The sequence below is a fragment of the Corvus brachyrhynchos genome, unplaced genomic scaffold (genome assembly GCF_000691975.1).
Source record: "Corvus brachyrhynchos isolate BGI_N302 unplaced genomic scaffold, ASM69197v1 scaffold87, whole genome shotgun sequence".
Lineage (NCBI taxonomy): Eukaryota > Metazoa > Chordata > Aves > Passeriformes > Corvidae > Corvus > Corvus brachyrhynchos.
Window position 1 is genome coordinate 1,151,846 of NW_008239767.1, and position 17,433 is coordinate 1,169,278.

At 36.0% G+C, this 17,433-nt stretch overlaps 1 protein-coding gene across 2 annotated transcripts in view; it reads right to left on the reverse strand.

Moving 5' to 3' along the window:
• Window positions 1–17,433, reverse strand: part of PHIP (pleckstrin homology domain interacting protein) — a 96,578-nt gene that overhangs the window by 52,364 nt on the left and 26,781 nt on the right. For both annotated transcript variants that reach the window (XM_017742814.1, XM_017742813.1), the window contains exons 10-12: window positions 16,567–16,720; window positions 15,508–15,642; window positions 445–573 (exon numbers count right to left, since the gene is read on the reverse strand). In XM_017742814.1, the coding sequence (XP_017598303.1) occupies window positions 445–573; window positions 15,508–15,642; window positions 16,567–16,720 (418 nt within the window). The remainder of the gene's footprint in view (window positions 1–444; window positions 574–15,507; window positions 15,643–16,566; window positions 16,721–17,433) is intronic.

Below are 17,433 nucleotides of genomic sequence, written 5' to 3' on the forward strand. Positions count from 1 at the left end.
ACAGACAGGAGGAATTAGTTCTATTACACACCCTTTTCTTTGGGCTTAGTTAGGAACCAGAAAAAATATTTCAAATAAAATGTTTAACTATTATCAGTTCCACTGCAGCTTATTCCCATTATCCATGTGGATCCATTAGTAGATACTTGTAACCTTGTCACTTAGGAGAGTGGACAATGACTGGTTAATTTTGAATTCGTTTTTAAATTATTATTATTATTATTTTGAACTTCCCACATAAACAGTAGCTTAACAGAATGTTTCCATAATTTAAAAAAGGACAGTGAAATAAACCTCACTGTCAACAACAGGCATCCAAAACATCCCACATTATTGGCTCAAAATTGTGTCAAGTCATGCCCTCTTGAAATGAAGCTCTGAAGGAAACTTTGCACAAATGAAGTCAACACAGACAAACATTCTGATTTTCATCTTGCACCGTACCTTGTCATATTTGCTACTGGAACCAAAGCCAAAAATCAGAAGGTGACCGTGAGAATCAGTACATGCAAAATGCTGTCCATCAGGAGAGCACTTGCAGTCAAAAACTGCACCATGTCCTTGTCCTTCAATCTGAAATATATCAACATACAAAATAATTAACAGAAATTAATAATTTTCAATTATGATTCTCAAAACTGTGGTGCTGACATTGAAATTTATTATAAAATTTGTATGACAGTATACTGCTAGATGGAAGTTACTTTAAAACAAAGCTTACTTTTTTAGCTATTCACTATTCAGTGAATTTTGTAATAATGCTCATGAAAGATTCCAAATTGATAGCAGTAGAAACTGACAGACTTTATCCACAAAGCAGGCACAGTATAGGAAGTGAAAGTAAAAGCTTCCCCTTGAAAGTCCTGCTAATGAGCCTAACCAGAGAGCTGGGCCCAGTTCAGGGCTTAGTCACTACACCCTTTCCATCCTCTGCCTTCTTGCTAAGCTACCCCAGTAGCAGTGGCTGCTGCGGTGTTTCACACCTGCCCCCTAGAAAACGCACTGACATTGACAACCCACATTACACAACTTAGCAACTACCTGTTTCTGTAATTCCTACTCCTAATTTATTGGAGTGGGGAAGGACTAAATTTCTGTAAAAACTCCACCTTTTATAGGAGAACTGCAAAGATTTTAAAAAAGGAATTTTTACCTGATACTCATTTTCTGTTTTCCAGTTCCATTAAGCCAGAACAAATGGGTTTTTGTTTTTCCCTGCAACCTGTCAATCAAGCAGAGGTGACCAATCACCACTCTGAATTTTCATGTCTTCAGCACCTCTTCAGAAAGCCCCTTTCTATTCTCCCCAGCAAAGCACTTTTGCATTTTCTTTAAAGAGATACCAAACAAAAAACTGTGGTAGGCCTATATATTGCCAGGAAAGGGGAAAACAAAACAAACCGAAAAACAATGATATTCAGCCTTCAGACAGTAACACTATGCACTTCTGCAGCACCTTCCAGAGGCCATCAGCATTATTTTTAAAAGTTAACAAATCAAGCCTCAAAAATCCTGTGAGGTAGGTACTGTTCTCACTTACAGGCTGAGACAAAGGCAAGAACTCTAAATCTTTTCCCCACGGTCTTACAACACACCCACACCCCTGCACATCCCCCCAGTGATAGAGGCTGCTACATCTATTGCCAGTGCTTTCAGGTATTTGATAATGGACTTTCTTACTACAAGTAATTTCCCTAAAAGTCAAATGAGTTTCTGCAGTAGCAAAAGAGGAACATAAACCAAACCGAGTTTTATGTTCTATTTTGCCCATTATTCCAGAAGAAATGAACAGAAGTATCTTACATAAAGAGATGGAAAATAAAAACAGAACTTCAAGCAAGTGACACTAAATTCACAACAGTCAGGAATGCAGAATTAATTTAGTCTAAGCGAGATCCAACTACCACAGTAAAGTTACAACTTTGTGCTGCTTTTTGCAGATAGAAAGCTCACTGTATTAAAGGGAGACAGTTTGGGAAAGCAGGTGGAAAGCAGACAGAATTTTAGCACAATAATAAGCTTTGCAGAAATACAGTTAAAATTGGAAAAGAAATATTTTATACCTAGAGATTTCTGTTCCCTTACCCTTCCTCCAACAAAGGAAACATCAACGTCAAGCTTCCTAATGTTCAAGTCCTTCACAAATAAAATTTCAGGATTCAGCCTAAGTTTTGAATACTTTTTGTTTTACAAGGGAAACAACTATTTGCTAACCATGGTGAGGGGGGAAAAAAAGACAACTATTAAGGAAAAAAAGACAACTATTAAGATGATGGGGTTTTTAATCCTTTCCATCAAGAAACGGTTTGGATGGACCATTTTCAAGAACCCCCTGGAAATTAGAGTGTTAAGTGGGAAACATTCCCTTCTTATGTAAAGAAAAGAATAGTGTTCTACTATTTGGGGACAAGTACAGTGCAAATAGTTTTAAACCAAACGTGCCCAGAATCTGGTTTTAAAAAGTGCTTTTGGAAAGGGCAACTCTAAGACCTTTCAGTAGAACCCTTCAAGTCTGAAGTACAAATACTTGGAAATAAAGATTCTTATAAGAACAAAAACTATGGCTGAGGATAACCTTCCAAGATATAATCACTATTCTAAATTAAAGAACAAAGTCAACCAGAGTGTGCTATCCAGTAGATTTTTTTTTTCCAATAAAACTATTTCAGTAATAATAAGTGACACCTTACAATAGAATTTTTTCCATAATAAAGCTAACACAGAGGAGCTGGTCATTTGAAACAGAAACTAAATATTAAGTTGCAAAAAGGGAGGTTGTATCAGTTGTATCACAAATCAGTGAAGCTGTTACTTCAGCAAGCTAGATAAAGAATTTCAGCAAGAAGGAAGCTGCCTTCCCTTCTCTATCCCTTTTAAATCAAAGATGCAAGAACTACATGAGACTGTATCCCAAGAAGACATAAAGTGATTATTCTGTCTGGAACCTTCCCCTGCTGAATATAAGGACATCACTTGTGAAGGGAAGAAACTGCTCACGAGAACAGAAAAAGCACTGGTTATTTAAGAGCTGCCACAGAATCACAGAATTGTTTGCGTTGGAAAAGACCCTTAAGATCACATAGTTCCAACCCCCTGCCATGGGCACAGGTACCTTCTAGACCAGTTTGCTCAGAGCACCATCCAACCTGGCCTTGAACACTTTCAGGGATGGGGAGTCCACAATTCCTCTTGGCAGCGTGTTCCAGTGCTTTAACAAAGGCTGTGTCACAACAAAAGGCTGTGGAGAATGAATGTGTTAAGACATTCGAAGCAAGTAGCAAGGATTCTTCAGCTATAAACAGGGAAGAACCAGTGATGCTATACAAAGAGGACTAAGTGAAGATTATTTTTAGTCTCAGCACCAAGAATTAAAGAGTCCAATTTGTCCATATTTTCACTAGCAAGGAAACATGTGGACATTGGTATATCCTGAAGGGAGGAATGCTGATGCAATAAGAGAATGAAAAAGGGAAGACTCTTCCTCTCAGGTTTGAGGAAAGCTTATTTTTTGCCCCAAACTAGGAAGAATAGAGCTGTCTTTCTTCAGAAAAATAACTAATTTTTTAATGCCAAGAAGATATAACTCATTCAACCTAGCTAGATTTCAAAGGCGTAATATAGTATTTAAACTTGATTCAAATGACTGTGATTAGTAGGAGAAATGCAGAGTAGGTAAACTTTATAAGGAAAGGATAACAGTTATTGATTTTGGAAAGACAAACAGAGCTAAAAGGATGTTATCACTAAAGTTTCTCAAGTCAGGCCTTTCTGGTTTTGACTACAGAAAAAATAAGAGCCCTTTGATGAAATGAACATTAGGGAATCATCCACTGAGAATGGATTTGGGACAGCATAAATTATATCAACTGAAGCAATTAAAAGCCAACAGGACAAATGCAACAGAGCATGAACCTAACAAGATTATTAGAAATAACTTACTAACACATTTACTGCCAGAAAAAATAATGAAACTCAGTCTACATACAATAACACTACACATTTCTACCACATCTTCCAACACAAGTCACCAGCACAGTTAAAAAAAAAAAAAAAATCAGTGAACTAAAGCCTCTACTAGCCTGAGGTAGAATCCATCCTTCATCTTAAGTAACTGAAGCAATTAGTTGAAAACACAGTGAAAAAGATCACAGTGTAGTCTTTGCAATGCACCACATATAATGCAGCAACAAAAAGAAAACTGTAATTCTAAACCAGACCATAAGTGCATGCAGAAAAGAAAGTGCGTATGTGCTAGACAAATAGACAATGCTAAGAACAAAATCTTCCAAAGCAGTACATGGTTTTTTTGCTTCCCATGTTCAAGATAAGTAAATTCTAAGAGGAACAGCTACAGAGTCACTCATCATGATAACACAAAACCTGAGAGCAAAGCTTCTTTATATGAACACTAAGGAAAGAGGACTATTTTGCATGATCAGACTAAAAGACCTTTGCAGGAAAGGAACTGCTATACTAAAAGATCTTAAACAGGATGAGAACTTCCCTACCTACATGCACAGGAACAAATGAATATTAGTCACAAGCAACATTTAAACTTGAAAACTGAAATTCAGATTCTAATGATTGCAACAATGGCATGCTAGAACAAATTTCTGAAACTAGCAAAAAAGCAGCACTAATTGTTATTAAAACATACAACCTCATTTATAGCGATGAAACTACATCATAACTGCTCAAGTCAAATCAGTCTCCAAGTATCTGGAAGTTCCTTTGCAGGTTTGTGCTCTCCTTTGCTTTAAGGAACAATCTTCAATCACAGCATGTTTCCATAAGCCAAAAAATATCTACAGACTTTCTGCAAAGTTAAAGCAGGTTGCTACTCATTTGGAGGAATAGAAAGAAGACTTGCTTTTTAAGTCAATTTTTAAAAATAAAAATTTTAAAAAACAGCAAATCTTCTACACTGCTTCCAGAGCAAAAACAAGAGATGAAATGGTAGGAAGAAGACTAGAAGTAATTAAATTCTGAGTAATATATTTACTAAAAATATTTTTATCTTCCTCCCAGACAAGTCAGTTATTCATTCAGGAATGACTTATATCTCATGAAAGATAAATCTATCAGTTAAAAGGTCTGATAAGTCACCCACCCAGTGGATGCCTTAAGTTATATAAAGGCTATATATATATGAATTATTTACAGCTGTTGTTGTTGTTAAATATTTTTCTTAATATACATCCTGCAAACTCAGTACTGGCTTCTTCTATTTGAACTATTAGAGAATTATGCTGGTTTTGTTCTCCAGAATCTGTTTCTCAGGATGCGCTCTTATGTGCTAAATTGAGAGGTGGAGCCTCTCAAAAATTTCAAACCATTTCAGTAGGACTATAGACAAACTGATTCAAAATAATGCATCCATAACCTTACTTAGGTCATTCTGTATTTCACATGGCTACAGAACCTGACCTAAAAATACAACCCCACAGAATCCCACTGGAAGTGGAAGACTTTATGAAGGCCACAACATAAGAAATACTGTTTTCACATCTCTAGTTCCCATTGGAAATTACAATATGTTGTTCATATAAGCAAGAAATGTGCCTTTCCGACATTAGTCCAAAAAAATCACCTCGTGTGGCAGAAAATCCACACACAGAGCATTCTGCTGAGGTGTTCTAAATGGAACCTGATCTTTCACACTGTTCTTTTGACAGGGACTTCCAATCTTTTGATATGTCATTTAGCCTAAAACTAATCAAGTAGTTGCTAACAAAGACCTAGGTAGGCCTGACAGGTTTACTGTTTAAAGGAAAGGAAACAATGTTGTAAGTAATACGATGCTATTATGGCTTTAGTTTGCCAAGTTGCATTGAAAGTAGAAGTAGAATTAGAAAGTAAGAAACCACATCACACAGATCAGTGGAAGATCAGATTTCGGAAGATGGGGCAGGAAAAACATTAAGATACACAGACATAAGTAGCCATAGCATAGGAACTGCCTGTAATGAAGTGTCCACTTAAAGCTAAAAATAAAGGACAGTCAATAACCAGCTCTCTGAAGGAGTAAGAGCACACAGAAAAATCCAATTGCAACTCAGTAGTCTCTGCTTGATTGACAACTTGCAGGAAGAAACCCTTCTGACCTGAATCAGTTAATGCCGTAACACTGACAGTAAATTCTAAACAAAACAAGGATTAAACTGCACTAAAACATTTAAACAGTCATTAACAGGGAATGTGTGTGTCCAAATTCACAAAAACTAGACGTCACTGCCATTATGAAATACATTCTTACTACGACCTCCATGGAGGTTTCTAGTATTTCTGACTGATTTATATAAAAACATAAAACGTGTAAAGAGGGCAGAGAGACTGGGCAAGGAGACAACCAACACATCACTGCATCCAGACAGTCTGATTCTTCAATTGTACTACAGATTCCCCATTAACAGGATCAAAATTACACCCTCTACAATTTCCATTGTAGAAATCAGGAAAATTCCTGTAGGTTGCTTCAACTTGACCTTTTTATGGTCAAGTTCTGTACATGATGATTTCTGTCACTGCTTATGCTAATAGCTCCAAATCAATATACAACATATCCAAAGCTCTCAAAAGCTAAGTGTTTCTATTAAAATTTTTCAAAAGATACATTGTTTAAAAGTTGGAGAAAATATATAAGCTTAAAAAAGAATCATGCAATCCAGCTACCATACATCCTAGAAAAGTAATTAAGGATTTGTAAAGAAACGCATGGAACCAGGAATAGCACCAGACAACTTTACATTAGACAATCAGCTACAGACTTGGGGACAAAACATTTGGACATTATCTTCAGCAATCTTATTCTTATTCCTTAATGTCTGTGTTGCCATAACTTTCAAACTCAACGTCATTGTATGAGACGATTTTAGGGTTGAGGTTTTTTTATTTTGGTGTGTTTTGGTTGTTTTTTAATATATAATATATATTTAATATCTAATATAAAAAAATGTATCTGCATTTACACACATGTACTTGTATCTGTCTATGAAAAGGCATATATTAACCATGGTAACTTCACGCAGTGAATGTAAAACAAAATTAGCATGAATGTACTCACTTGCTTCAAAGCTTTCTCACTGGATGCATGGCAATACACATTTTCAGTTTCAAAAACAAGTTTAATGTTTTAAATACAATTATTGCTCTGTTAAATTATGTATCACCCCATTTCCTGATTTTATGCCAGCATTTCTAAGTATAATCTGTTTCACTACTACATCATTTGAAATAAAAGCAGCATTTAGAGAGATACAACTATAATCATCACATAACCAGACGAGCACAACCTTACAAGGTAGGTTAGTATTTGCTTGCTGATTCTACTGCTCCAATTGTTTTCAAAGGCAATCAAATGAAATAAAGGAATTTCAGAGATCACCTTCAAAACAACCTTATCAAATCCACTTTTTGTTTCTTCAGCCCAAGGCTTCTCAATAAAGAAATAACCTGAAAAATAAAACTAAGGACCAATACAAGTCAGAGTTTTTTCTTTACTATAACACAGACATAAGAGCTTGGGTCTTAACTTCAAGATTGGCCAGAAAATCAAGAGATCTAAAAATAAGTTTGTGAGCATTCACAAACAAGTTATATTCTCTTGATCATATGAAAGCATTACATATTTCATTTCATAAGAAGTCAGAACACAGTCAAATGAAAGCTACTACAGTAGAGCTAAAAGTAAATAAGGTTTTAATGAGCAGTCTGGCACCATTCCAAGATTCTTCCAACATACCTTTTCTTCTGCCTAACTTTTGCAGTGGTAACTGTTAGAAATGTAATCATCTTGTAACCCTTTAAGTGAGCAAGCAGATGCTGGAGTCTTATCTCATCAAATACACATACAGAGATCTCCCAGTGAAGTAAAACCTTTGTTCTTCACAAATAGTATTTCAGGAATAACCAGACATAACCACTACAGCTTTTCAAAAACATCTAGCAAAATTTATTTACACAACTGTCTCACTTCATGTACCTGACATTGATGTACAGAGATTAAAAATTTAAATTACAATTAATTGATTTTTAAAGTAACAATATATAATCCTTCATCTAAAAATTAAATAGCGCTGAGAGAGGTATTAAGCACGTTTGTTTGAAAACCACATAAACAAGCTGTGGTAAATTTTTCCCTTTGGGGTATTTTTTCTTGAATTTGTGGTAAAACAATTACATTATAGTCAGTCATGCTAAATACCTGGTCTTCAAGTCTTGCTAAGAAATCCTGACCATCTTTCTCAACCACAGCTCTGTATTTTCATCTTTCTGATAACAAGCACTGAACCATCAAATTTGAGACTACATTAGAGAAGCCAACCCAAGCTACAAGTCAAGCTGGTAAGACAGGATAAGACGTTCAAATTTTACAGTTCTATAGGTGCAAGTAGAAGATGCTTGTATTTTATAATTCTACAGCTAAAAAGTTTGCAGAGTCATTAACAATTTTACCCTGCTGCAAAGCTCTGAGCTTTTTTTTTTGGGGGGGGGTTGGGTTTTTTGTTGGGTCGGGGTTTTTTTCCTAAGGATTACTAACTTCTGCAGTACTTTCTTAGCTCCAGCCAAGAACATAAGCAAAAAATCAGCCTCCAAGTTTGTTAGCTCTGATAAAGTAGCTTATACCTGCTGCACTGTATGTTCAACAATAGTTTATATTTAAGTTCTTTAGAAGAACTTTAGAGTTGCTATTCCCTATTAATACAGTTGTTAAAGAGAATGACTACATTTAAGTTTTGATGTGGCAACATAATGCCAAGTCATATAACTTTATCTTGTGAAAGGATCCATAACCATTTACGTAAGGTTCCAGTAAGATGTTCTTCCATCCTTTCAGAAATAAAAGTTTCCTCCTCATTTCTCTGTTAGCTGTCATTTTAATTTAGAAGAAAAAAATTCCAAAAAAGAAACATATATTTGTTAATGCAGTTAAATCCAGACTTTATCCTAAAATTTTAAGTAATTTGCTTCTGGGATGACAATTTTAAATGAAGTTGGACAAAATAATGTGCTGCTAAATTTCTATGAAAACTGCAACTGCAAAAACTTGAACTTATTAGAAAACTGTCACTTTTCAATTCATCTGCTTACAACATTGTACCTGTTTTAATGTATGTTTTTTGACATGTATGTGAGAAACTATACTCATCACACTAACCAAATTTTTGAATAAGCTATTAAACCTTTTTTTAAAATAAACACAAAAGTGTGTAAATCTTTACTTTGTTTAAAAAGTGTTCATATTTAAGGTCTAGGTTTCATAATCTGTTGAAATTTAATAAACATATTGTAAAGAACACATGTAAATCACAAGAAGTCACAAGCTTTCTAGTTCTGGATACAATGTCTATTTACATAAAATTTAACTAATGCATTTTAAATGAAAGTGTGGGACTATTCATCATGAGCTTCCAACAGAAGACTGCCTAGAAACAAAGAAAACAGCTAGAGTTCTGATACAGAGGTTTAGAGGAAAATATGCCCCAGTTTAAAAAAAAAATTTAAAAAACACTAAGTTTATTTTAAGGACCTGTAAGAAGCCTTATCCTATCTTACACCAACTACAGCTATCAAAGACATTGTTGTCCTTTAAGGACTCAGTGAAAGAGCATATCTTAGCTCTTTCTCAGCTCCAGCATCACAGTTTTTTAAAAACAGCCAAGAAATGGAACTGTGGCCTATATCTTCTCCAGTAGCAATGCAACAGGCAAGTCAGCCTGCCCCTCAGGCTTTGCAATTTTAAAGGTTTATTTTGTTTTATTTCTTTTTTCTGACCATTTCCATAACAGTGGGACACAGGGCATAAGAATGACAAACACCAATTCAAGCACTAAGAGTTACGCTGCTATTTTTGAACTACCAATATGGTTTCCAGGGCAAGCAGCATTTACTAAGTGGAGAGTAAGCATTTACACAGAGGAGAACAGTAGTGTTTCTGGGGGAGATTAAAGCTTTTCTTTCACACATATAACTTGCCATTTCAAAGGGAGATGAAGGTGGGAAAGGGGAGGAGTGGGCTCAGTTAGAATTTTTTCTTTTTCTTCCTCTTCCTCCAAAAGAATCAGAAGGTTGCTTCAAATGACTAGTTTAGAGTTCAAATTCTAATGCATTTTTGAAACATGCCCTTGGTATTTCCATATGCTCTCATGAAACATGCTTTAGCATTTAGAAAAAGACTTATCACGTAATTCTCAACAGTTAGAGATATATACACTGTGATCTATAAGTGTCGAAGGCTGAGGTGGCTTAGCCTTCCAGCAAGTCAGGTAGTCACAAAGGTAGGAGGATTTTGAAATACTCAGATCTGTGAATTTAACACCAAATTGTAAAAATACTCTTTTTGTATCCATTTTTCAAAGCATTCTTCACAATACGATGAAAGAACTAAGGCTGTCTTAGCCCCGAGTTCCAAGGGAGTTCCAGAACTACTACCCAGAATGTGTTACGGACACCCTAACACACAACAGTGCTCAGAAAGACCCTCTTAGTGCTAAGGTGATGTCACAAGAATCAGTCCAAATAACCACTTCACAACTGGGAACACATTAAGATTACAAATAAGCAAAAGGCTGACCTTGACAGGTTGTCAGGCACACAGGAGACACCCAAGGCACACATATTATAAGAAGGCTGACTGCTGGCTACAGCTGAGCCTGACTTCTCAAAGAAGTGACTCATATCAAGAGTCAATCAAGTAAGACAGAAGAACAACATCTAGTCATGAAAGGTTTTTTGTTGTTGGTTTTCTTTGGGTATTTTTTTTTAAACTGTCCAGGAGAATTTTTTTTTTTCTTTAAAGGCTTCAATATTCCTACTTGATTCATTTCTACATTACACAAAGATTACACAAAGATAAGGCTAGTCTTTATCAACTAAAACACAGGCTTTCTGTTTGAGTAATTGCAATGCCTACCTACAGAATCTGCCTAGTCAGGTATCAGATTCAGGCAAAGCAATGACATTCAAAGATAGAGTAAGAATTCCAATATTCCACAGCAACAAAAATTGTAAAAATGCCTGCTCTTCCCTAATCTTTCATTCTTGCTACTGTAATACAGTCTTCATACTTTCAAAAACATACTTTAAAGTAACAGGAGTCACCATATGTTCCTGAAACTGCCCACAAAGCCATGCTATAAAGGAAATTTAAAAAAAAAAAAAAAACAAACAACAAAAAAAATACACAACACCCACCGAAAACCCCTCAAGCAAACAAAAAAAACCAAAGAGAAATAACTGAACTACAGGCCTGTATATACCCTAAAATCTTTTAGGAAACTTCTTTTAATATTCTTTTACAGGGCAGCCCACTCACAGGACAAGAACTATCAACTTTACCACAGGTGAAACCTATAGTCCAAAAAATAACAATCATGGGCAGCACTGTAACACCACACCACAATCTACGTAGGGTCAGACTCGAGGAACACCAATACTTAATGTCTAAATTACAACACCAACAAAAACCCAATCACCAAACCAAACAAAAACCCATGCATCCACCTAACATTACTAGACATCTCCATTTAGATCTGAAATATTAAGTCCTCATAGTTTTCCTTTTTTGCCTTCATATGTTCTCAGCATTGAGAAACTTCTGCCTGAAGCCTAAGGGCTAAGCTGCAGCACATACTATGGAAGTGCCAACCCTGGCATTCCTAACAAACCAACAGTGTCAGATCTATTAGGAAGTAACTCAGTGGGAACACCTCAAAACACGCTGCGACAAGAACTGAGAGGTGTACACCTTTTATTTATGACCTGATAGAACACCAATCCTGCAAATACAAAAGCTTGCCTGAAGGCAAAGAATTTCTACCACTTTCTAATTTACCTAGAACATGATTTGTATACCCAAGCAAACTAGCCCATGCCCAGCACACAGGCTACAGATCCACATCTCTCCATAGTGACACAACCTGGGAAAATTGGGAAGAAGTCCTGTCTAGGGCATTTATAGCCAAGATGCTCTCCTGAGTTAGTGGCAGACATTGAACTGAGCACTTTACTACTAAGGATAGAACAGAATCTAGGTCTTCCATTTCCCAGCTCTAACAGCTAAAGTAATCCCAAAAAATGAGTGCCACCTGCACCTGTAGACTCCTTTACGAAAGCAAGGTCTTCCCTTGGTTGTTGGAAAGGTGTCTTACCACACAAGGGATCCAGATGCCTCATTGCAGCTTTGAGTAAGGAACTGCATTTGAAACACATCTTTATGTACATTATCATGCAGTTGCTTTCACCAGACAACCCACTATTCAATGTATTTTTTCCCCTGGATCATCCACTAAGACACCTACATCTCTCACCTTCAGCAAAATGAACTACAATTTAAACATTTACAAGAGTCTGTGTTGTTCTTCTGTAGCAACAACACTATTTTTGTTAAATACATAAACTCTGAAACAGTTGGCTAAAGGAATCATTTAAGATTTATACCCTGTTTCTTCAGAATGCTTCTTTGTACCTGGGAAATACAACAGATGAAACTGCCCTAATACTACACCAAGAACACATTCTTCATTAGCAGCTGTATTAAGTCAGGACTGGTGTGAATATGACATAGGCCAAAAACCAAATACCTGTATTTGCACATGCAATTTAAAAGCATCTCAGGACTTACTTGCTGCATCTCAAAATTGTCTAAAACATTTTAACCATCTCACATTCTTCTTATTTCTATGGCAAATTTCACTCTCTGGCATAGCGAATACACTCCCTGAGTGTAGGTGACTCAAGTCACTAAATTAAACCAGTTCTGAATGTCCATGGACTCCAACACCAAGTTATGCAATACTTACGCAACTAGACCAGATGAAATGAAGACTACAGGTGAAAACATGAAATATATAAAGCATATATACTTACTGAGAGTGTGACAGTCATTTATGGGACTGAGATTACTATTAATGATAAAGACCAAAATCTGGCAAACAGATCAAAGATGCTTCAAACAGACCAAAGATGCTTCAAATTAACCATAATTGTGACAATTGATTTAACAGCAGATCTTCAGTTTAAAAACCTGGGAAAGAATATTCTGCAGGACCACCAGAGTCACCTAGTGGGACCAAATTGCAACGACCAAGAAACAAATAAATAGAGGAATCAAAGTTTAAGTTAAATACAAAACAAAAAGTATATTTGGTTACTACGATTTGCCTTGCAATTTCATACTCACTGACTGTATAAAAGAATTAAGTTTCAAACTGATTGACACTGCTTGCATCCCTTGATTTTTTTAATTTTTTCTTTTAACATTGACAATGAAGGCATTTGGGGCAGGGTGGAAAGCAATTTAAAAATATCCAGCTCTACTTTAGGGATTTGTCACAAGGCTTTAGACGTACAAAGCAATCCATCTAGGATAGAAATACCTTACTGGACTAATATCAAGCCAACAGTCACCTATGATTTTGGTAATGCAATCAACTCCCCCAAGGTCTGCAACATTTTTTAGGGAACTCTTGTTATGACAAAGCCACCAAGTGCTAGTTCTGGTACCACAGACCAGGAAATGATAATGAGAGATTCTTGAACTGTAAAGCAGACATCTTATGTCAATTCAACTCTTAGGTTTCATTGCTCCAGATGATGTTGCCTGTCTGATCCAAAAGAACCCAATCTGTAAAAATTCCCTGAACAGAAATACAAATACTTTTTTTAAGAAGCATAAGATGACATATTGAACAAGTGAGTGAAGGTAACGGCACTTGTCAAAATAATTTAATAGTGGTTAATCTATTGATGTTCCCAGCTGATTTGCCATTTAGGAAATGGAGAAGACTGGCAGCTCTGTATGAATTCATGCCCTCTCGTAGTAAACCAGGACACTTAACCTTTGCAGCTCTGCAGAGGTGACTGCACAATGTCCTCTGCCTGCCACCCAACACCTAAGAAAACCTCTAATTTCCACCCTTGTCTTTTGAAGCATCAAACACAGAAGACTGGCTGGTGAAATATTCAGTCCATAGGGAGATGCCTCTCGTGCATACCTGGCTCATACAATGCAATTCCTTGGTTTGAGACAAACTGATTGCCAGATGTACAATTCCCCTCACCTCACACAGCAGGCAGACTTCCTCATATTAGTTTCAAGCATAAGGCACAGATTACTAGCTGCTGAGATCTTCTGATTGTCTACAAATTTCTCTCACTCCAAAGATCTTAAAATGTATGTGACTACTATCCTTTTTATGTGTTTATGTTGCACTGCACTCTTGAAATATTTCAGTCTTTCAGTCTTTTCGGGGCTGCCTAACATCACAGGGACCTGTAATTTAGGTTCTGATAGCTCTTAAATGGACTTTGCTTAAAAAGAGCAGATGAGCTCACACTATTCTGACCTAAACTCCATGAGAACCATCATACATCTACTGTAAGCAGAACTGGAAATGCAAGCTAATCATGCAATGAGAACATATACCTCAACTGGCAACAGTGAATAATAGCACCAAGTGATGAAGACGTGTGCTCATAGCTCCAATATTATTGTCTTGATCCTTCATAACCTCAGTTACAGAAATCACTGCAGAGAGAAAGCTACTCAACCTACATCAGTGCTGAAGGAACCTAGGTTGCGCTCTCTCTGATTAAGCTTAGCTGAATTTTCTCAGAGACTTTATGAACCTACTGTACTGCACATCTCAAAATCTTTCTTTAGGTTCAGTGACCTTCCTGGCTTGAGTTCATTTCTAAACGTCCCTTATCATTTTGTTAATATATCTATGGTAGGTCTCTTCTTCAGATGATCTTCTTTATGCTGGTCTCCAAGACTGCCACTACAGCTGAAGCCTACTTGCCTACTCTCAGCATTCCAAATGATGGTGGATATTCTACAAAGGCTTTTTTAATTTTCTCCATGAGACGAAGTCTGAATTGCACAATACATCATTACCTTTTTGAGGAAAAAGGTATGTATAAAGACCCACTTAATAGCAAGAAACAGATGAAAATACCTATTGTATCCATCTTGCAGGAGAATCAGTTTAGTGCAGAACAGACCAAATTTGAAACCTGCATGTGGAGGACCTCTACACAGAAAGGCTGACAGTATTCTGTCCAATGGGCTAAGGCAGCATACAATGTTGTATGAGATTAGGAGACTCCTGAAGAGCTTTAGCCAGATTAAGAATCAGTAATGCAAAAAACAAACCAAGTTCCACCTTAACTCCCCAGGCAGGAAACAGAGCAATAAAAGAGGGTCTTTGTCACCCTGTCTCTCACACATGATCTCTGACAATGTAACTAACACTCCAATTTTGTGTAGATCAAGCATATAGAAAGAAAGCTCTATGAAATACGGCCAAAGAAACAATTTGTAACATTTTACTCAAAGATTCACTCTTTGCCCCACTGAACTGAAAACGAATTTCTCTTGACTTCACCAGATGCAGGATCTTGCTCTATACATAAATCATACTTCAAGATGGCCTACATAAGAATGTACTAAAAGCAAAAAGTTTAGAATGGTTGCTCTGGCACATCTGTATAAAGCACAGTAATTACCATGTTGAAGTAAGACCGGATTTTGACCCCTCTTGCCAAATCCCAAACTATGACATTTCCATCATGTCCAGCAGAGAAGAGAACTCTTGGATCAAACGGATGAGGTTCAAGCACAAACACTTCATCTTCATGTCCCTGAAAATAAAGACACAGCAGAATGAAAAAGAGTATCATCTCAAATACTTACCCAAGGATTCAACATGGTAACACTAGCAGCTGCCACTTTAACCTATGAAAATGCCCAGCAAAAACTACTTTGAGCACACTCTTTTGGTAGCAGTGCATTACACTCCTTCCTTTCCAGCTGCAATTTTACCTTCCTGAGTAGTATGTCAAGTATGTCACCTTCACAAGTATGTCCCAATATTTTCACCAGGATTTTAAAGATTAGTGTCCACAACATTTGGTACTTGGGGGTCTTAATATTTGACAGATTTCCATTTTTTTCAGCAGAGTACCAGTTAGACATTTAATTTAAACCCAAAAAGAATGAAATATATAACTTAAAGTTAGAGAACAACATCTTCAAAATTAATGCTATATTTTAAAGCTGTGCATTAAGTATTTCCATCTCTATATCAAGTTACCTAGAGTAACCCATTTTCTCAGTTACCAAAGAAGTGTCAGACATTAGTAAACCTGTTGATTTATTTTAGTTAGAATACTAACTTTGTACTCATGGAATGATTAGGTTGCAGAAGTGTCTCTGTTTAAACAGGACAAATTTATCCATTAACAGTATTTCAAAACACCACATTACATAAAGATTAAAAACCCAACTGTTTCCTTCTCTCCTTCAAGATAGAACTTCAGTTAAAAAAAAAAAAAACCCAACCAAAATGTCCAAATTTAGTTTCAGACATCTTGAACAGCAATGGTTATTTGCAACTTTAAGGTTTTATTTTCTAATAAGCAGCTGATAGACATCTCTATTACGTTTCAATTATCTAGAAACATTTGTCAAGGTAGTTTTCAGACAGGAAAAAACATAGAAGAATGTTTATAATGTATAAATAAATTTTGCATTCAAGATTGATAAATCAAGATGGTACACCTTACCATGAGAATGTGAATGAGCTGGCCAGTGAAAGAATTCCAAACTTTCAGAGTCATGTTATTAACTGCAGTTATAACAGAGTTGTCATGGCGGTCCCATGCCACCATGGTCACTTTCAGCTTTGTGATTTTATCTTCAACTCCTTGCAAACTTTGTCTAAAACAATAGAGTAAAAAATTTCAGTGTAAACCTACTTTGCTAAAATGGTTTAACACTACTAACAAGTGAAAACGCTTCTGTATTTTGCTATATTTGTAAGAATATTTCTTCAAGAAACCAGACAAATTAAAGATGTTTTCTATAATGTAGCACATTCAATCACAAAGAATTGTAGGTACTTAAACAATGACTATAGGATCTTCCAGAAAATGCTCTCTGATACATGACCTAACTAATTTAAATTTGATAGCTACAGTATTTGTTGTAACATCTAAAGAATAAAAATCCAAATTAGTCAACCAAGGAACGGTAAATTGTCCTGAAGAATATTTGCAATAAGTATTTCTCAACATGGAGAGATGTATTCTATACCTTTAAATGATCTGAATTCTTGGACAATATTTAGTACTACACCACTACCCTGGCATCACTTTACTAATCATAATATGGCACTTAATCTTGCATGAAACCCAAACAACAGTAATCTATAATAAATCAATCAGAATACCCAAAAATTACATTTTTAGCAGCATGATTTAAAGACTAATCACCCTTGAATTCTCTAGCACATTTATTTCTAGGAAAACATCAGCCAAACTCAACAATAGCATGTCACCACTAAGTAGGCAGACAAAATACAGAATCTTCCATATAGTAAGCACAACAACACATTGCATAATAGTATCAACCCAATAACAGAAAATGTAGTT